General features: G+C 49.8%; 2 protein-coding genes across 2 annotated transcripts in view; one reads left to right on the top strand and one right to left on the bottom strand.

Annotated features, from left to right (window-relative positions):
- LOC128268231 (midnolin homolog) overlaps positions 1 to 16,319 on the bottom strand; it is a 36,525-nt gene extending 20,206 nt beyond the window's left edge. Inside the window, exon 1 of the mRNA XM_053005269.1 lies at positions 16,170 to 16,319. Within this exon, the coding sequence (XP_052861229.1) occupies positions 16,170 to 16,319 (150 nt within the window). The remainder of the gene's footprint in view (positions 1 to 16,169) is intronic.
- LOC128269185 (pancreatic triacylglycerol lipase) lies at positions 2,015 to 4,227 on the top strand. The gene is made up of 5 exons (XM_053006573.1): positions 2,015 to 2,090; positions 2,244 to 2,343; positions 2,419 to 2,831; positions 3,719 to 4,041; positions 4,114 to 4,227. The coding sequence occupies exons 1-5, from the start codon at positions 2,015 to 2,017 to the stop codon at positions 4,225 to 4,227; spliced, it is 1,026 nt and encodes a 341-aa protein (XP_052862533.1).
- Positions 16,320 to 22,003: the final 5,684 nt, after the last annotated feature.

Here is a 22,003-nt window from a genome sequence, read left to right as displayed (position 1 = left end):
GGGTAAGGCGAGCGAACAAACGGAGAAAGAAAACGAGAATGAACCGAAGGAACGAAAACCGAAACAAACTTATCTCTTCCATACTAAAACTTGTGATTGTAACAGACAAAAAGAAACTACCGCAACATTCGTCAACCGCGGAGGCCAGATGATCAGTTTGAAGGCTTAGTACGGTTACTACACATCCCACAGCCTAATGTCCGAATGTTGGACCTAAAATGTGATCTAACTTCCGAGCAATTACGGTTGCTTCTGCTGGAAACTCCTGAGCTACAGCATTTGTCGTTTAGTTCCATTACGCACAACTGCGAAATGAATGGACCGTTCCCGGTTTTACCGAAGTTGAAATCGCTGTGGATTGATTGGTCAATAGACGATCAAATTGACTTCTTCCCTAGGAGTATGCCAAATTTGCAGAGTCTTCACATGTTCTGTGAAACTGATTTTGAACTGGAAACATGGAAACGCATGAGCGGGCAGTTAAAATTAGTTCATGTGCATTATTTTAATACCAATTACGTGTATTCTTTTCTCGAGATAACGTTCCCACTCCTCGAGGATTTGGCCATGGGTTTATACATCCCTATAAATGAAGGAAGTCGTGATTTTTTTCAAAGGCACCCCTTCCTTCGGAAACTTTCCATCCGCTTCGCTATTCCGCTAGAATGGGTTGAATCTTTTTCTAGCCATTGTCCCGAGCTGTCACATTTACACCTTCTTTTGGAAGATCCGGAAGAAGGTTATTTAGAATCGCTGGTGCAGCTAACTAAGCTGACGGTAAGCAAATGAAACGCAAAAACCAATATTTTACTCAATATCCTATTTCTTGCAGCACCTGTCATTAGAGGGAGAAGTGTGCACAAACATTTTTCGTGGAGCCCTCAAGTCTCTCGAAACCGTGGAATTGTTTGTGAAGCATCCTAGATTTTTGTTCAAGAACCTTTTTGAAGTTGCGCCACGGTTGAACGGTCTGAAACTCAAGATCGTCGATTCCGATTTTTATGTGATACAATTTATCTGCGAGATGTTTTCTTGTCTCCAACACTTAGAAGTAGGAATCGGACCGGTAAGATGAGCCATCGGTTATAGATGTTAGTCGCTACAAATGCGCAGTTTTAATTGCTTTGATTTCCTTCGCAGGAAGAAGGCGAAATTGCGCAGACTATGCGATTTCAAAGATTAATAGAGTTGGAGGAACTTGATTGTGGCATTGATTACACTCAGCACAGCAACGTTCGGTGCTTGACAATGTTCGGTTTTCAGGTGAGTTTGAATAGCATCAGAGAGAGAGAGAGCAACCAACGGTTACAATCGTGATGTTTAATAAAGTTAATTCTTCCCAACTCTTTCATCGCCTAAACGCTACAACTTCGACATTTGAAGCTACCGGATAATGACCTTAACGAGATCCCGAAAATGTTCCCTTCGCTAAGGAGATTGGTCATCGAAAGGTGTTATCTGGTGTCTGATTCTGGTGTCGAACGAATACATAAATTGATGCCCTCTTGCAGAATCGATTATGATAACGAGCGGTTCTATCCCGTTAACAATAGTACTTCGACTTAAAAGACGCCTGTAATGTAGAGCAGGGACAGCTTCGAAAGCAATACAAATACAAGACCAATGTACCAATGGCTTAGTGTATAGTTTTATTTGTTTTTCAGCTCTGTCTTGAGGGTAAGTATTCACCAAATGGTTGTGTGCTGTAATTGGTCAGTGGTTGTAGTACTACTAAGTTTGGTTGCTACTTTTTTAATTCCCTTAGCCTTAGCGATCGGCCACTGACCACACGGTCGCCTCCATCAGCAACGCCTCTTTGCGTTAAAACTTTTACAAAATGTCAGAACCTTGCCAACAGTTTTGACGACAAGCCAACCGAGCCGAGAACCGATCGTTGCAGCCCTCATTAGTTAATGAGCGGCCGGTGACTGGCAGGGCTTATCGTGTTTCGCGACCGCCGAAATGGAATCGCAGCACGAAGGATGGCGGGCGTAAAAAAAAACCCGGACCCATAATGGGTCGCGGGCAGTTGACCGTGATTTTTCGGCGACTGATTTCACGCACAGCTGGCCACACCACACCGCACAAGGGTGCGGCTCGTTTCGCTTCTGTCGCAAGAAAGTTAAAGGGCACGGTCTAAACGGAACCGCCAAGGGATTGTATTCCAATTTTTCGGTGTGAAGTAAGGGTTTGAAGCTGGTGGCTGCTGGCTAATGCCCGTTTCGTCTCTCTCGCCCCTGCAGGTGGTCTGCCGCTGATGTACTCTCCGGCCCCGCGAGGCGACTGCGACAACTGCTGCCCGATCCGGGAACCGAAAGACATCCAGTTCTTCCTCTACACCAGGTAAGCGCGCGCGGGTGGTTAGGGCTCTACTCTCGAAAGGCTGACGCTTGCGACATCCCACTGACGCTTCGGCAGAGAGAACCCCGAAAAGGGCGACACACTGTTCGTGTCGGACAAGAAGCACCTCCGGGCGTCGCACCTGAACCGCACCAATCCGCTCGTGATCTACCTGCACGGGTTCTCCGAGCGGGCGCTGGGCGGCGCAGGCGAGAGCAGCAAGCAGATGAAGGACGCGCTGCTGGCGGCCGACGACTACAACGTGGTGCTGGTCGACTGGAGCCCGCTGACCGCGCTGCCCTGGTACGTGAACTCGGTCCAGAACGGGCCGCGGGTCGGCCGCTACGTGGCCCGCTTCGTACGGTTCCTGGTGCTGTCCGAGTTTCCGCTCGCCCAGGTGCACCTGATCGGCTTCAGCCTCGGCGCGGAAGTGGCCGGATTTGCGGGCAAAACGCTGAACGAGTGGGGCCTGAAGGTGCCCCGGATCACGGGTGAGTGAGTGACGGGGCAATGGTGTGCTCAAATATTTCCTTTTAGCTTTGGACCGCCCAAATCGCCCATAATCGGCCTTTGCAAGATAAGTGACCGTGAACCCGGCTGTTGTGGCTAGCATTTGGTAGCGGAGCAGAGCCACGAGTAGAATCGATCAATCTCGCGGTAACGCGGTAGCCATCGGAAGCTCAACCCATACCGACGCGGCTTACCGGTTTATGGTCCGAAAGCCACAGCCCCACAAGAAAATGGGGAAACCCGTTAGAAAATAGGTTCCCCAGCGTGTGGCAGGGCGTACGGCAGGACCTTTTTAATCGATCAGCCCCGGACCTCGGACCCAAATTTATGACCCTTCCGGCCGACGACGCAGACGAAAATGGAAATGACGATAAAAATGTGTGTGTGTGCTTCGGCATTTATTGCTTCGGTCGTCGTTGGCTTTTTTTTGTTTTTCATTACGGTGGCCAACTCAAGCCGCCTCGACGGTTGTGTAATGCTCCCGACTCCACGGCGAGACCGGGGCTCGTGGCCTGGGGCCTGGGGCGAAATGCGAAAAATGCGACCAATCCAATAAAAAAGATCCCGTCCCAGTCTGTCCCGCAGCGTCGGCGTAGGAGAACGTCAAAACTTCGCCGGTCCGCCAGAAGGCTATAAATCAGGCCGCGGTACGATTATGACCCGGGGCCACGGACCCGGGCCGAGCGGAGGCCGAGAGAACAGACGACGGCCCCCCCCACAGAGATTGTCGCCGGCGGTGACGAGTAACGAATAACGTCTCCGCGCTTGATTAATTGCTACCGACTCCTGTCGGAAGGGACTCATGTCCCGTTCCGTTCCGTTAGTTTTCCTCGACGTCCTAACCTCTCCGACTTCCATCCCGCAACAGGTCTCGATCCGGCTTTCCCGCTGTACGTGTTCGAGCGGGCCTCGCAGCGGCTCAGCCCCCGGGATGCCGAGTTCGTCGACGTCATCCACACGGACGGCGGGCTGCTGGGGTACCCGTGGCCGCTCGGCCACGTCGACTTCTACCCGAACGGAGGCGTACCGCTGCAGCCGGGCTGCGCCCAGCAGGAGCTGGCCAAGAACCGGTGGCTGGGAGTGTTCATCGGGTGCAGCCATGCCCGGGCATGGCAGTACTTTGCCGAGTCGCTGACGCGACCCCGCGGCTTCCTGTGCGAGCGCTGCGAACCGAGCGAACCGGCCGCGACCGCGGACCGTGGTGCGCTGCGGTCATCCCGCAACACCGAGGCCGCCTCGCGGACCAACTGCACCATGGCAAAGGAGGTGTTCATGGGCATGTACACCGATCGGACGCTGCGCGGCAAGTTCTACCTTTCGACCAACCCGCAGCCACCGTTCGGCAAGAACTCACAAAAGGACGTGCGTAGCTCATAAGAGAAAGAAAGAGAGAGCGAGGGAGAGAAATGCCAAAAAAGGGCCCGGTGGCGGTCCCGGACCGTGTAGGTAGATAGGTGTCGTATGTAAATTAATAATAAATTCAAATTTTAAAACCCCAAAAACGTCAAACGTCCAACGTCGAAGGAACGGAGGAACACCGGAACGCAGGTTAATAAAGGGGTTCCGGCTAGCGGGACGGGTCGGTATGGTGCATTAAAGATTTAATGCTGACCGCATCCCTGATCCACCGCGGCACGGTGTGCCTTGGCGGTGCCCTCCCCGCCGATCGTTGATGGCCCCCCTCCGCGATCCCCTTGTGACCACAACGAGGCTTGGCACAGGACACCGGACTCGAGGATCACCGGAATTCTCACCGCACTATGTGTCCTGTTTGGAACATTGTAAGAGTCGCCCCGTTCAAGGCGTTCATAATTCATTTGCCAAAACCAATCGCATAAAAAGGGCCGGTTCCGGGCTCCGGCACACACACACACACACACACAGAAACAGGAAATGAGGTGTTGATGGACTTTTTATCTCCAGTTTTTATCTCGCTCCTTAATAGGAAATTCATGGCGATGTCGACGGCACACGTGGTGGTCCCGCCACGTGTGAACGTGGGCTGCATTTGTCAAGTGAGGTGGCCCAAAAATCCGGCTGGTGGCCTGGCAAAGGGAACGAGATGTGTTTGGTGCCATTCCGGTGCCGGTGCCGTTTATTTTAGAATGGCAAACGGGGCGGTGAAAATAGGGACTTGGGCGTCCGCGGCGTGTAGTTTTTTTATTCGATTATCGTCCCTTGCGAGTCCTCTCGGGAACTCGGGGTCGGCGACGAATGTGAATGTTTGATGATTCATTATCGTAGCCTCGCTCGCAAGGAATAAAGTCGGTTGCGACTTCGAAAGCAATCTTCGTACTCTCAATAAAAAAGGCAAGTGAATAAATGGATGCTGGCTTCGTTCCTTATCCTTGATCGTTGGGCAAAGAAGCTCAAATTGAAACAAATTGTATTGCATAAATTTGGAAGGACAATACGTTGACTGGACGGACAATATCCCCTTGCATCAATTAAGTGTGGACTTGTTTGAGCTTGTTTCGGGTTAGCGGTGCACAGTGACCACTAATACTCTGTATAATAATTTTATTAAATGTACCGAAAACGGATCATCCGTCATCAGTGGAACAAAATAGCGGTGAGAGGCGGTAGCTTTGAAGCATCCAAGTAGTGTCCGTTCAAAACGAAACAAATCAGAGCAGAACTCACTCTGGCCGGTTGTCTCCATGAAGGAAAAACAAGTAATCTTTCGTAATAAATAAATGCCATCCACAGGTCCCCCTCACTACACAGCGCAGATCGCACGAAGTTCGCAATTCCCATCCAGCCGACGGTGCGCAATAATGTATTCAAATTTAAATCGTAGCATTGTGACTGACGATGTAACTGCCGGCCCGCCGGGATCCATCCTGGGCAAGACGCAGGCAAACCTAGTAGCAGAAAGTGCGGTCCAACATCATCCGGTCCGCGTTGGTCCGCAGCAGCATTCTGCAATTTATGCCTCCCGGGTCCTCCGGGTGGCTCCAACAATGCTGCTTTTCTATTGTTTTTCCACCGAACCGGGGCGAACCGAGTTCTCGAACAAGGCCAAAGTTTTCCCGCTCCCGTTTCCGATGTGGCCACTGGGTCCGTTTTTTCTTTCTTCAATTTCGAGCAATGCGATTGTTTTCCACTTTGTCCGATGTGCCCGGTGCCTTTACCTCGCCTCCTCGGATGAAGTGTATCCTACACGTTACCGGTTCGTACCGGCGCCAGAGAATCAAACTGGGACAGAGTCGGAGGAGGCGTTGAGTCGCGTCGGCAGACAGATCTGACAAACAGATGACAAATCATGTTCCGCACTTGGTGTTTGGGCCGTGTTTTTCTGTCGCTCGTTTGTAGTAGGCTTGAGTTCCGACCGATCGCGAGGTGCTTTATTTTATTATTTTTTCGATGTTCTCCCGGTTCCGGTTCGTGCGAGAATGCTGACCACTTCTCGAACGCTCTCCCCATCGAACTGCTCCCATCTGCGTTGCGGGTCCATCCGTTACGAATCGATTTTTCGTCGACCTTTCGGCCTGGTCCTTTACCTCGCAGTTGGCCAACCGAAAAGAAAAGATGAACTACCTCGTTACGACAAACGATTGAAGCCTTTCGCTCCGGGCCATTGCCCGCGGAATGTATGATGTGTCCTCGCAGCCAGCTTGACACAATTTCGCTCCACCGAGGATGCCTCCAGCATGCAAACATTTTGTCTCCGTGCTGCCTTCGCAGTAAGTTAAATGACGTGTGTTCGACAGCACGTCCCTTCACGGTAGCCGGACGCGGCCTGCGAACCGTTACAATGAAGATTCTCAATCTGGGCTGCCGTCTCGCTGCCGGTGTCCTTTGTTGATGATCAACGATTTGGATTCTTTGAATCTGCTCAACACACAAAAGCGTCCCAGACAAACGTGGGAAGCGTCCGGGGAAACGGGACTATTTTTAGAGTACGTACGACCATGAAGAGAATCTTTCGATCAACATCCCGGTGGACACCCAGAGTGTGCCGAAGACACACGCGTACCGACGGCTCGGTTCGGATGTGGGATTGCTTCTGTTTGCCTTTCGGGTGGACTGGCGTGGGACGCGTTGTGTGGGCGAGCTCATTCCGGGGGCGCTGTCGCCAGGAGATCGGTCACCGTGACGGTCTTGGCACACGCACTCTTGGCTGGAGGTAGACCGATTGGAGCCATCAACGACCGACCAGTTGCCACCCTAAAATGTGGGTCACAATCATCGGAGAATGTTGTACGCCAAATGTACGTCAAATCAATTCAGCGAGTGGCGCGATTTGGGCGAAAGATTTTACTTACAGAAAATAATGTGCTTACAAACAAACCATAATTACCAATTATACCTTGCTAGATGCTTATCGAATGAAATGCCCACTGCACAATATTTTCTGCAAACATTTTGTGCAGCAAACGGTTCAAAAATATTTTTTAGGGGTGATTTGGTGTAATAAGTAACGAAAACTACAACCCTGGACTGCGGTCGAGTAATCCTGTCTTTTTGACACTTATTCTGACAACGCGGGTTTTAATCCTGTTTTGATCTAGACTCCATTGTTATCGGTTGCCCATTTCAGTTAAAGCAATTTGCGCAGTGAACATTCTACTAAACAAACATGAATCTAAAAAAAAAAACTAAACTAAACGATTTCCCGGATGAAGTAAGTGGTTCACAATTTGAGGCCATTGTAGCTGACTAATAAGTGTTTGTTTTCGGCAGATTTTATGCCAGATTTTCGATAACCTCGATGTGTTCGAGTTGACGCGAGCGTCCCGCGTGTGCCGACGGTGGTCAGAACTGACGTTTTCTGGTCGCAGAATGAACCGTGTATGCTTGGCGCTTCCTACTTCCGGCGAGTCGAATGCGATTTTGGTCAACACTAAAAGGAGTTATCGTATCGTTCGCCAAAGAGATTGGTGGCAAGATCCGCTTGGAAGATTAATGCCGTTACTGCGCACGCTAAAGCGTCATGGTCGAATGTTGGACCTAAGATGTTCTCTTACCTCCGAGCAATTGCGATTGCTTCTGCTGGAGGCTTCTGAACTACAGCATTTGTCGGTTTCTTTCCATTATCAAGATTGCAAAACGAATGGACCGTTCCCGGATTTACCGAATTTGAAATCGTTGGTGTTAGACTGTTCAACAGACAATCTTTTTGACTTCTTCCGCCGGAGTATGCCAAATTTGCAGAGTCTCTACATGAACTGCAAGACAGATCGTGAACTGGAAGCTTGGAAATGCCTGAGGGGACAGCTAAAAGTTGTTCACGTGTATCAGTTTAATGCAACATACTTCCAGCCTTTTCTCGAGCAAACGTTCGCAGTTCTAGAGGATTTCACCTTGGGTAAGTTTTTCGTGCAGTTTCAAGCAGTAGTAGCGACTTTTTTCGACGGCATCCCTTACTTCGAAGACTCTCCATCGCCGAGACTGTCCCAGTAGAATGGATTCGAAGCATTACTAGCCACTGTCCGGAGTTGACGTATCTGCACTTGAGTTTGCATAATCCGGAAGCAGGATCATTAGAGTCTCTGGTGCAACTGTCCAAGCTGGAGGTAAGCAAATAAGACGCCGAAAAGATTTTTTTACCTAAAATGCCATTTTTTGCAGCACCTATCATTGGAAGGAGCAGTGAATACAAAAATGTTCCGTGGAGCTTTCGTATCACTCAAAACCGTACATTTAAATGTGTATTATCCTCTAGTTCTGCTGAAGAACCTTTGCGAAGTCGTGCTACAATTGAACTGTCTACAGATCAAGGAATATCGCTTGTCTTACAAGATGTTAGACTTCATTTTCGAGAGGTTTTCGAGTGTCCAACGCTTAGAACTATGCTTTAGAAATGAGGTAAGATTAGCCATTAACCCTAGACCATCGTTGCTACAAAGCCGCCGTTTCATTGGTTTTGATTTCTTTCGCAGATTGCATTGCCCGATTCTGTTAGGTTTGATCGATTGAAACATTTGCAGGATCTTACAGTATCGGGCGCTACTTGCATTAGTTGCTTTCATCGCAACAACGCTCGGTCCTTGACATTGTCATTTTGTTCGGTAAGTGTTCAATGTACCAGAGAGAGGGTTAGGGTCGTAATGTTTAATAGAATAAACTCTTCACAACTCTTTCAGCGCCCAAGCTTTCATCTAGAAAGCTTCGACGCTTGAGGTTCGATGGAAGATGATCTTAACCAAATACCGGAAAAGTTCCCTATGCTAAAGAGACTGTTCCTCGACGAACGCATGGCGACTCTGCCTGCGGTCAGACGGCTACATAAGTTGATGCCCTCTTGTAGAATCGACTTTGACAACAAACGCTTCTATCCCCATTGACGATGGGACTGTGAATTGAAAGGCGTTCTGAGCGGAAAGAAGGTGCAGTTTCGGAAGGAGAAAATCTTCAGTCGTTTGATTTAAATAAAAAAAACCACCTAGTAGATTGGTAGTTCTACTAGATCTAGTTGGTTTTGGAACAACTAAGTTCGTTTGTATCTTTTTAATTTTACTTGGCCACCCACCTACCAAAAGGATGCGGCTCGCCTGGCGCACGTCCGTACGACGGCTTGTGGCACCTCGTTCTCGGTCAGGGAACTCGCTTTCCCGGTTTTGCGTTAAGTTACGATCCGTAAAATGAACATCCGTCTGTGCTGCACCGATTATCCGGTTTCTATCCGAAAGACCGGTCAGTTCGAACCCTGACAATGCATCGATTAATAGCAATAGTAAATCAGTGTTGCTGATCGAACTGTTTCGATCAGCCATCTCTTTCTTGTGGTGTCACCGACTCGGGTTGTCGGCAACGGGCAAAGGTAGATTTAGTGATTTACTAGTGACACTAATGTATGTACACCGATCGGACGCTGCGCAGCAAGTTCTACCTTTCGACCAACCCGCAGCCACCGTTCGGCAAGAACTCACAAAAAGACGTGCGTAGCTCATAAGAAAAAGAGAAAGAGGGAGAGCGAGGAAGAGAAAATGCCAAAAAAGGGCCCGGTGGCGGTCCCGGACCGTGTAGGTAGATAGGTGTCGTATGTAAATTAATAATAAATTCAAATTTTAAAACCCCAAAAACGTCAAACGTCCAACATCGAAGGAGCGAAGGAACACCGGAACCCAGGTTAATAAGGGGGTTCCGGCTAACGGAACGGGTCGGTATGGTGCATTAAAGATTTAATGCTGACCGCATCCCTGATCCACCGCGGCACGGTGTGCCTTGGCGGTGCCCTCCCCGCCGATCGTTGATGGCCCCCCGCGCGATCCCCTTGTGACCACAACGAGGCTTGGCACAGGACACCGGACTCGAGGATCACCGGAATTCTCACCGAAGAGAGGTTTTCGAGTGTCCAACGCTTAGAACTATGCTTTAGAAATGAGGTAAGATTAGCCATTAACCCTAGACCATCGTTGCTACAAAGCCGCCGTTTCATTGGTTTTGATTTCTTTCGCAGATTGCATTGCCCGATTCTGTTAGGTTTGATCGATTGAAACATTTGCAGGATCTTACAGTATTGGGGGCTACTTGCATTAGTTGCTTTCATCGCAACAACGCTCGGTCCTTGACATTGTCATTTTGTTCGGTAAGTGTTCAATGTACCAGAGAGAGGGTTAGGGTCGTAATGTTTAATAGAATAAACTCTTCACAACTCTTTCAGCGCCCAATGCTTTCATCTAGAAAGCTTCGACGCTTGAGGTTCGATGAAGATGATCTTAACCAAATACCGGAAAAGTTCCCTATGCTAAAGAGACTGTTCCTCGACGAACGCATGGCGACTCTGCCTGCGGTCAGACGGCTACATAAGTTGATGCCCTCTTGTAGAATCGACTTTGACAACAAACGCTTCTATCCCCATTGACGATGGGACTGTGAATTGAAAGGCGTTCTGAGCGGAAAGAAGGTGCAGTTTCGGAAGGAGAAAATCTTCAGTCGTTTGATTTAAATAAAAAAACCACCTAGTAGATTGGTAGTTCTACTAGATCTAGTTGGTTTTGGAACAACTAAGTTCGTTTGTATCTTTTTAATTTTACTTGGCCACCCACCTACCAAAAGGATGCGGCTCGCCTGGCGCACGTCCGTACGACGGCTTGTGGCACCTCGTTCTCGGTCAGGGAACTCGCTTTCCCGGTTTTGCGTTAAGTTACGATCCGTAAAATGAACATCCGTCTGTGCTGCACCGATTATCCGGTGTCTATCCGAAAGACCGGTCAGTTCGAACCCTGACAATGCATCGATTAATAGCAATAGTAAATCAGTGTTGCTGATCGAACTGTTTCGATCAGCCATCTCTTTCTTGTGGTGTCACCGACTCGGGTTGTCGGCAACGGGCAAAGGTAGATTTAGTGATTTACTAGTGACACTAATGTATGTACACCGATCGGACGCTGCGCAGCAAGTTCTACCTTTCGACCAACCCGCAGCCACCGTTCGGCAAGAACTCACAAAAAGACGTGCGTAGCTCATAAGAAAAAGAGAAAGAGGGAGAGCGAGGAAGAGAAAATGCCAAAAAAGGGCCCGGGTGCGGTCCCGGACCGTGTAGATAGATAGGTGTCGTATGTAAATTAATAATAAATTCAAATTTTCAAACCCTAAAAACGTCAAACGCCCAACGTCGAAGAAACGAAAGAACACCGGAACGCAGGTTAATAAGGGGTTCCGGTATGGTGCATTAAAGATTTAATGCTGACCGCATCCCTGATCCACCGCGGCACGGTGTGCCGTGGCGGTGCCCTCCCCGCCGATCGTTGATGGCCCCCAGCGCGATCCCCTTGTGACCACAACGAGCCTTGGCACAGGACACCGGACTCGAGGATCACCGGAATTCTCACCGAACTGTGTGTCCTGTTTGGAACATTCTAAGAGTCGCTCCGTTCGAGGATGGCTCCAGCATGCAAACATTTTGTCTCCGTGCTGCCTTCGCAGTAAGTTAAATGACGTGTGTTCGACAGCACGTCCCTTCACGGTAGCCGGACGCGGCCTGCGAACCGTTACAACGAAGATTCTCAATCTGGGCTGCCGTCTCGCTGCCGGTGTCCTTTGTTGATGATCAACGATTTGGATTCTTTGAATCTGCTCAACACACAAAAGCGTCCCAGACAAACGTGGGAAGCGTCCGGGGAAACGGGACTATTTTTAGAGTACGTACGACCATGAAGAGAATCTTTCGATCAACATCCCGGTGGACACCCAGAGTGTGCCGAAGACACACGCGTACCGACGGCTCGGTTCGGATGTGGGATTGCTTCTGTTTGCCTTTCGGGTGGACTGGCGTGGGACGCGTTGTGTGGGCGAGCTCATTCCGGGGGCGCTGTCGCCAGGAGATCGGTCACCGTGACGGTCTTGGCACACGCACTCTTGGCTGGAGGTAGACCGATTGGAGCCATCAACGACCGACCAGTTGCCACCCTAAAATGTGGGTCACAATCATCGGAGAATGTTGTACGCAACGGGCGTCAAATTCAGCGAGTGGCGCGATTTGGGCGAAAGATTTTATTTACAGAAAATAAATGGTGTGCTTACAAACAATTCATAATTACCAATGATACCTTGCTAGATGCTTATCGAATGAAATGCCCACTGCACAATATTTTCTGCAAACATTTTGTGCACCAAACGGTTAAAAAATATTTGTTAGGGGTAATTTGGTGTAATAAGTAACGAAAACTACAACCCTGGACTACGGTCGAGCAATCCTGTCTTTTTGACAGTTATTCTGCCAACGCACTTTTTAACACAGTTCGATCTAGACTCCATTGTTATCGGTTGCCCATTTCAGTTAAAGCAATTTGCGCAGTGAACATTCTACTAAACAAACATGAATCTAAAAAAAAAAACTAAACTAAACGATTTCCCGGATGAAGTAAGTGGTTCACAATTTGAGGCCATTGTAGCTGACTAATAAGTGTTTGTTTTCGGCAGATTTTATGCCAGATTTTCGATAACCTCGATGTGTTCGAGTTGACGCGAGCGTCCCGCGTGTGCCGACGGTGGTCAGAACTGACGTTTTCTGGTCGCAGAATGAACCGTGTATGCTTGGCGCTTCCTACTTCCGGCGAGTCGAATGCGATTTTGGTCAACACTAAAAGGAGTTATCGTATCGTTCGCCAAAGAGATTGGTGGCAAGATCCGCTTGGAAGATTAATGCCGTTACTGCGCACGCTAAAGCGTCATGGTCGAATGTTGGACCTAAGATGTTCTCTTACCTCCGAGCAATTGCGATTGCTTCTGCTGGAGGCTTCTGAACTACAGCATTTGTCGGTTTCTTTCCATTATCAAGATTGCAAAACGAATGGACCGTTCCCGGATTTACCGAATTTGAAATCGTTGGTGTTAGACTGTTCAACAGACAATCTTTTTGACTTCTTCCGCCGGAGTATGCCAAATTTGCAGAGTCTCTACATGAACTGCAAGACAGATCGTGAACTGGAAGCTTGGAAATGCCTGAGGGGACAGCTAAAAGTTGTTCACGTGTATCAGTTTAATGCAACATACTTCCAGCCTTTTCTCGAGCAAACGTTCGCAGTTCTAGAGGATTTCACCTTGGGTAGAGTTTTTCGTGCAGTTTCAAGCAGTAGTAGCGACTTTTTTCGACGGCATCCCTTACTTCGAAGACTCTCCATCGCCGAGACTGTCCCAGTAGAATGGATTCGAAGCATTACTAGCCACTGTCCGGAGTTGACGTATCTGCACTTGAGTTTGCATAATCCGGAAGCAGGATCATTAGAGTCTCTGGTGCAACTGTCCAAGCTGGAGGTAAGCAAATAAGACGCCGAAAAGATTTTTTTACCTAAAATGCCATTTTTTGCAGCACCTATCATTGGAAGGAGCAGTGAATACAAAAATGTTCCGTGGAGCTTTCGTATCACTCAAAACCGTACATTTAAATGTGTATTATCCTCTAGTTCTGCTGAAGAACCTTTGCGAAGTCGTGCTACAATTGAACTGTCTACAGATCAAGGAGTATCGCATGTCTTACAACATGTTTGACTTCATTTTCGAGAGGTTTTCTAGTGTCCAACGCTTAGAACTATGCTTTAGACATGGGGTAAGATTAGCCATTAACCCTAGACCTTCGTTGCTACAAAGCCGCCGTTTCATTGGTTTTGATTTCTTTCGCAGGTTATATTTCCCGATTCTGTTAGGTTTGATCGATTGGAACATTTGCAGGATCTTACAGTATCGGGCGCTACTTGCATTAGTTGCTTTCATCGCAACAACGCTCGGTGCCTAACATTGTCACTTTGTTCGGTAAGTGTTCAATGTATAAGAGAGAGGTTTGAGGTCGTGATGTTTAATAGAATAAACTCTTCACAACCCTTTCAGCGCCCAAGGCATCTTTCATCTAGAAAGCTTCGACGCTTGAGGTTAGAGGAAGATGAACTTAACCAAATACCGGAAAAGTTCCCTATGCTAAAGAGACTGATCCTCGACGAACGCTTGGCGACTCTGCTTGCGGTCAGACGGCTACATAAGTTGATGCCCTCTTGTAGAATCGACTTTGCCAACAAACGCTTGTATCCCCGTTTACGATAGGACTGTGAATTGAAAGGCGTTGTGCGGAAAGAAGGTGCAGTTTCGGAAGGAGAAAATCTTCAGTCGTTTGATTAAAATAAAAAAAAACCACCTAGTGGAAGTTCGTTTGGAATTAATTTAGTTTCACTCGCTCACCTGGCCACCCACCTACCAAAAGGATGCGGCTCGCCTGGCGCACGTCCGTACGACGGCTTGTGGCACCTCGTTCTCGGTCAGGGAACTCGCTATTATATCTTGACACTGCGGTGGCTGGTTATAGACTGATATTTATTTGAACGTATCATCGTATCGTAACTTAACACTAACACAACTACTATATCCTATAATACACTACACTCGCTTTCCCGGTTTTGCGTTAAGTTACGGCCCGTAAAATGAACATCCGTCTGTGCTGCACCGATTATCCGGTTTCTATCCGAAAGACCGGTCAGTTCGAATCCTGACAATGCATCGATTAATAGTAATAGTAAATCAGTGTTGCTGATCGAACTGTTTCGATCAGCCATCTCTTTCTTGCGGTGTCACCGACTCGGGTTGTCGGCAACGGGCAAATTTAGTGATTTACTAGTGATACCAATGTCGAATTGAGGATTAGCAAAGCGCGATAAAGATTCCACAAGACATTTACTGTTAATTCTCAGCTTGTAAGATGACGAAAACTTCGAAGCACAGCAAACTAATCGATGTTAGACGATCAAATGATCATAAATATGGATTTTTATAGAAGAAAGTAATAAGGATATTGCAAAAATATTCGACAAAGGCGATACTAAATCAATCAAGGGTTACGAAAATGGAGGTCGTATTCAAGTTTGATGTAATGTATGTTAAATAATTGTGCAATGATGGCATACACTAAACAAGGAGTGCACATTCAAGTCCCCAATTGTGAACCTTGCATCGGAAAGGCGGTTTGAGTAGTTCATATTGGTGAGTGCAGAATTAGCGGCATACAAACCCCGGCGCTCTGTGCGCGCCTAGTGGCCCTACTGCGGGTTTAACACTTGTTTAACAAATTGTATCGCCAACGGCCTCGGCAGACGTCCCTCGCGGGAGACGTTCGCCATCTACCGCAAATATTTACTCCTGTCGTTCGTGATTTTTCCCGTCGTTCAACCTTCGCGTGGAGCGGACACGAGCGTACCACCAACAACACCGACCAGTAGCGTTAAGGGAGCGCCGCGTTGATCGAAACCCGCCACCTACATCGGTGCACCGTATCGTAGCAAAAAGCGGATTTCCCACAGCGGCACAGTGGCACACTGGGGCCCAAGTGGCCCCACGGTGTCGCGGTGTGTGCGGTTGGCCTTTTCCCAAGCTTCTCGGGTTACGAAATGTGCCTTGTCCGTCGCCATTTTGCTTTTATTTTTCCGTTCCCCATTCCAGCCGCCTCTGGATGCCTTCGGCGGGTCCTTTACGTTCGGCCGGTTCGGACAGGTTCAGCGTCGGGATCGATTAGGTAGCGTCTGAGACGCCACATGCTTGCGTTGCTTCCTGTTTTGCAACCTTCTTTCTGACGCAACCCCGCGCTCCATGAGCATAAGAGCGTTGAAGGTAACGTGTGCCCGACGTGAGTGAGAAATTGATTTATCAACAAACGTCAATCTCCGGCTTCCGGCTTGGGAGGGCATAAAATTGACAATAAATACGTCACCGGTGAGGGATAAATTACCCATTCTCGCAAAATGGCGTCCATGGCCGTATGTTAGGAGGTTTTTGTCCCGAACGTTAAGAGCAACCTGAGCGGGACGCCATATTTTATTCCAGAGTTTACATTTGCCACCCGTGGCGTTCCAGGGAGTCCCTAACTGGCCTTCACGTTAGGGTTTACTTACGATTTTGGTGTGCAGCGCGGACAGCTCCCGTTCGGTGACGCGCCGGTTGGCCGCTTCCCGGCGCCGCTGCCGGAACTGGCTGTATTTGTACGCAATGATGGCGCCCGGCATCGCCAGGGCCTCCAGCGGTGACTTCCGGCCGAACGGCATTTTCGTTGTCGTTTCGGCGTTACTTTACTGCCCTTCTTTTCGCCGTTTCACCGTTTGGGGTTGGTGTTGTTTGCACGTTTTTCTATTATCTCGTTCGTTACGTTGCCCACTTTCCGTGCGTTCTTTGCCTTCGTCGGGGGCAAGGTACACAGTGGCACAGGCGGCACCGGTTCGTGGAACACGTTGGACACACTTTTAATTCTTTATCTATGCTGGTACAACCGGAAGCACGGGGATTAGGGTTTCGTACCACTACCAGTCAGCGGCCACGGGACCACGACGGAGGGCCGTTCTCCATCTCCGTCATAGCCGGCCCACCGACTGCGACTTGTAGCGGCACACTAACACACACGGCCACGCACAATGGAGCACTTTTGAAAATACTTTTTCCGTGACATTTCGTCACTTTTTCCACTACTGGAAAATGTTAACGCACAACCGCATGGCGCACTTTGGGGATCGGGAATAGTAACGGCAATTTGGAATTAATTAGCGAATTGTCGATTAAAACTGTCGGCCCTCAGCCGTCCTTTCGCATCGAGAGCACACAGAGGAGCACTTCACGAGATTCGTTTGGAGGAAACATCATTTGGACTGACCTAAAATAAATAATAATTAATACGAATAAACGAACGATGCTAGGTTAGCTTAGTTCGATCAATTATACGTGGTTTAACCCAGAACACCATTTCTTTTCGTCTTTCCTCAATCAAATCGATTCAAATGTTTGCTGTTGGCTTTTCATCTATCCCGTTGCCTGGGGCGACGCAATTCGGTACCAAGCTAAGTAGGCTCAGTCACAGTTGGTTGTGGATGTGTTATGGCTTTCATCTAGTACACAGTGCCGAACGAAGTAATAAACGAAACAAATAAAATAAATCAATTAATAAAGTGGAGAGGCTAAAAGGCGGTCAGATATTAAAGCGAACCACCAACCCGAATGACCAACACTATGTTCGTAGGACTCTGCTGCATTTGGGACTTGGGAAACACTCACTCACTCACCCATTTCAACCCCTATGGAGCACAGGACAACCTGTCGATGCACCCATATACAACTTATCTCGACCCCACCGATCTGGGGCAGCTTTCCGTCCTAAAAAGGCCAACGAAGAAGAGCCCACGGGCTTGTGTAACTCGTACATACACTAATGTAATCAACCGCCCGGTACTGGGGATCGGTAGGAATGTATGTGTGATTGTGTAATTAACACAATGCACCGACACCGAGTGCCACAAAATTCCCCAACACGGCCCGGTCCGGTGCTTTGGGGTCAATCCCCCCGCACAAAAACATAAATCGTAAAATCACGGCCCTCGGGGGTGACATTAAAAGACGGCGCTAGCTCACAAAACAGAGGACCCCGTGGTGGTGGTGGGGACGGAAACCTGACCCGATGGGCAGCCCGAAAACCGGGAACCCACCGGGAACGTTAGGTTGGGTTGGGCATTTATTTCGTTAGATTTATTTCTACCGTTGGTCGCATTTGTCCCCACAATCCACCATCTTATCTGCAATCGATCTCAATGACGGACCCCCGTGTGCGTGTGTTCGCACCATTCGCACTCGTTCGTTTATGAGTACGCTCCGCTCCTGAACGAGTGCCCGGCCCGGCCTTGTCTAGGGCGAACGGCGAACAAATTTATGTGGGATCCTCCTCACAAACACATACACGCCGGCTTGACCTCCGGCTTTGTTTGGTCATTTGGTTAATGTATCAATCGGGGACGGGTACTTTGCTGGACGGTGCTACTTGGCCTATTAATGGAATCGCCATCGTCCATCGGTTTGCCGACACGATCGTAAACCGACGTCCGAGGCCCTCCAGGCCGGGCCGGACGGAGCCCTAACTCGCAAGGAGAGTTATAGCTGGCCGGCTGGCAGTAAGTGAAATCCCTCCTGACAAACGGGTTTCCACGGGACCCGACATCGATGTTCTCGTGTCCGCAAGCTTCCAGTGGCCAATTTCTGACGCTGCAATAACGGGGGTCCCCGTTCTTAGGAAGCCGTTGGTGTCAACGATTTTACGACGAATAAAGTCCCTTCCTTCCCTGCGGCGGCGGCGGCGCCATCGGTGGAGAGCGGCTGGAAAGTTTGCCGAAAGTTGAATCCCTCTGTCGCTGGGAAAGGGAATTGGGGGACCCCGTTTTAATGGGCCAACATAATGGGCTCTGGCAACCCGGTGGGACTGGTCGGGAGACCGCACAACATAGACCGCCCCCGTCCACCACCACTACCACCAGCAGCCATTCCTTATTGACTGTCAATGCGCGACGGAATTCGGATTCTTTGCGTTGTGTGCGGCCGTGATGTGACTTTTGCGTTGCGCCACAAGAATCGATACCGGCCACCAGGCGTCTCCATCGCCGGTCAGTTTTTGTCCTGCGACCATCACCTGAACCCGCGCTTGACACCTGCGCTACGTGGTTGGGTTGGCGGCCGCTCTCCGGCCGCCGACAGCTGACCCCGGAGCCTTGTGCAGATTAATAGTAATTCCTTTCGCGGCACCAGACGGGGGGCCACTCGACGATATAAAATTTGCTCCATTGAAGTGGCACGTACCCGGGAGGTGCACATTAGAATGGATGACGTGGCCCGAACGTGGACAAAATCTACGTTTCAATCTGCGCTGGCACCCAGTCGCCGTAGGGCCTTACGGCCAGGTTCCGTTCCGTTCAGTCAATTCTGTGCGAAACTAATTCCCAATCCCGGGCACGGGATTGGTCCGGGTGTCCCGGAGGCCTACACCCTTTTTTCTGGCAATTTACGCAATAAATTAAGTATCGATCGAACGATTAAATTGTTTCTTCCCTTCGGGCTCATATTATGTGAAATAATCGAAAGAAGTTCATCGCATTTTGTGACCCACGGCAAGGACGCTTTTCGTTCGGTGTACACTTCCCCTCGGGCCCGAGGGTGTACTTCTGCAACGGAGCCGCGATATAACCCTGCGTTCCAATCACAAAGACTCGTTCCACGACTCGACCTGCCTGCCATGCAAGCCACTTCCGATGCAAATCAGAATCGTGTGCCAATAAAATAGTCTCTGTAGCCTCCCCTACCCCCGGCAAACCCTGGTCTCTCGGCGGCGGCGGCGACCACTGCTCAATGACATGGCGCCCCGGGGGACAGTCCGCACGGCGTCTAGTTCGCGATGGTTTCGGTGGACTTCGAGTGACACGGAGAAGTAGTAAATAATATTACACACAAATATTCGAATTTCATTATGCAAAGTGACTGAAGTGAACGGGAGGACCCCTCGGCACCACGGAACCGCGTGCGCGGACCGTCGGCCCTCGGGCTTCATATTTCGTATTGATAAAACATCGATAAAGCGCACACTATTTTGATCGGTCCCGCCGGTCCGTAGTTACTTTCGTCTACGCGACCACCCCCCGAGGGGTTGATTATGATGGTTGATGGTGGAGCTCAAGAGCATCCCGCGGCCACACTCAAACGCGGGGAACCACGAGGAGCAAATCGAATGCATGAATGGAGCTATGGCCATTCTTTTGGCCCGGCTATTGGCCACGGTGATTTCGTAACTCCGGTCGATGAGAAGCACTTTTGATTGCGCCGAGCGCTGACATGGGAGCGTGATGAAGGCGAATTTTTGGAAGATGAATCCAAGTAATTTAATTTAATAATCGTCTACCCAACGGTTTGTTGAGATTTTCCCCCTCAAGCCTCCTTTGAGTGCCCAGTAGCAGAAAAATGACTTGATACTGGCACATCAAACGCTTTCAGGACTTCACCGTCGCCGCAAGGTGACATTGCCGGTCACGTGGCCGGGCCGCGGGTCAAAAGCCCCACCGGTTCCGATCATGCGACACTCATTTGGTAGTCTAATTTGTCACCTTTTCCGCCGCGAACAGATCAAACAGAGAGTGAGCGAGAGAGGGAGGCAGAGTAGTCCTCGGTCCGAAAAAAGGGCCCGCTAACCGGGGCCAGTTTTGCAAATTAGTTCCTCAAGCCTAAGCAAGCTCGGCGAAACCTGACGCGAGACCCGAGACGGTCCAAGATTAGCCCGAATCAAAGAGGGGTTTAGCGGGACGGGGTGATGGACCGGAGTCTCGGCACGGCTATGGCTTCCACCGTCCGTGTCGTAACGTGCTTAAGGTCCACCACCACCGGTAAGTGTCTTTTCGTGTTGGCCAATACCTTGACGTTTGATTAGCCGTATTGATACCTGACCCAAGTTCACGTCAAACACATTTGCAGTCGGTTTTGGAATAGCAAAGGCCAAAACCTTATCAAGAAAAGGGTTCCATAAGCTGGCGTAGGGCCCGCCCCAGACTGTGACTCGCTCGTCCAATTGAAACTTCTTCCCAAAGACTGACCGGAGCGTAGTGGTGCCAACGCGAGAATAAGAAAAGAAACTTTCTCGAAACTATTAGCGCTCGGGCTCGGGCACTTAGCATTAAAGACACTTCATAAATCAACCGCCAGACGCCACGACGAGAGTGATGCAAAATTTCATCCACCGTTTCACCGTTATCCCATCCGTGATTTGCAATCGTTACGCGAAACAATAGGCAGGCAAACAACAGGTCCGTCGGCATCGGCATCGTTTTTCCCCCGTTTCAAACTAAAAGGAGAACGAAGAAAAAAACGTAAATGTGATAATAGCGCGAGAACGCGAGAAAAGAAAACAAGGATCGCACTCTCGGAAGCGCTAGCGCTTCCGATTCTCGACTGTCCGCCATTGTTTCCGGGAAATGGGCAACAGAGGCAAAACTACTCAACCACTCCGGCGGTGCCCGAATCAAGGCACAAGGACGAATCCCAAAAGGGGCCACCATCTGGCTCTGGGTGTGTGTGCGTGCGCCAGCCATCCAGCGCTTGGTATTATGTTCCCACCCGAAGGAACCGCCGCCCGCCCGGTGGATATTTTCCTTTGGCTAACGGAACGGAACTGTACACACGCCGCACGCTCGGTACGCTCTCAAGGATGCTGCAAGGATCTACGCATTGTGCGAAGCGCGCACAAGCTCACACACACACGGCCGCTTGCGGACAGTTTGAGAAGGCCGTGAAAAGTTGGTACGATTTGCGGTACGGCGGTTCTGGCGGATTGTTCGGAACGGGCGGAACGGAGATGACTTTGAAGAGCGTATTTTAGCGGGAAGCTGGAACGTTTATGGTACTTCACGGATGACCTTCAAGGGAGGACTGCGGGGCGATGGGAATGCGAAAAAGGACCAGGGGTTTTTTGGATAATTACGGCCGAGGAAGCCGAAACAAATGTCGAGGCCACCGGGACCGGGACCCGCCGAAATTTCTTCTCCTTCACACTTTGCACCTGTTCACGAAACAACGTACACCCACACACACACAAACAACGCCCACGCGAATATTGGCACAGCTTCGAAACTGCGTTGGAGGAAAGTGGCGTCGTGGTCGCGTCGCAAGAGATTTTCACCATTTTCCCACGCTCACGCGGCCCGTCGGCGGGGTGGTCAGCGCGTGGCCACGGTGTGGGGTGGCGTGGTGTAGGATAATGCAGAACCCAGGGCCCAAGTTCACTGCAGTGTCGGTCGGACACACACACACACACGCACGCACGAACAACACGTTGTATCATCAGCCAGCCCGGGCACCGGCCACGGACGGACGATTCGGGCTCACCCTCGACCGGACCGGGTGGTTGCAGGGATTATTGCAGGAGGCTATACGGTAGCCG

This window comes from Anopheles cruzii, chromosome 2 (assembly GCF_943734635.1).
Source record: "Anopheles cruzii chromosome 2, idAnoCruzAS_RS32_06, whole genome shotgun sequence".
In the NCBI taxonomy this organism is placed as follows: Eukaryota; Metazoa; Arthropoda; class Insecta; order Diptera; family Culicidae; genus Anopheles; species Anopheles cruzii.
This window is presented reverse-complemented; position numbering and strand designations above follow the sequence as displayed.

Excerpts from the sequence above, each read along its gene's own strand:
- LOC128269185 (XM_053006573.1), top strand. The coding sequence starts at position 2,015 with ATGGGTCGCGGGCAGTTGACCGTGATTTTTCGGCGACTGATTTCACGC. Across the intron at positions 2,832-3,718 it reads GAAGGTGCCCCGGATCACGG|GTCTCGATCCGGCTTTCCCG; the intron begins GTGAGTGAGTGA and ends ATCCCGCAACAG. Across the intron at positions 4,042-4,113 it reads CGAGCGAACCGGCCGCGACC|GAGGTGTTCATGGGCATGTA; the intron begins GCGGACCGTGGT and ends ACCATGGCAAAG.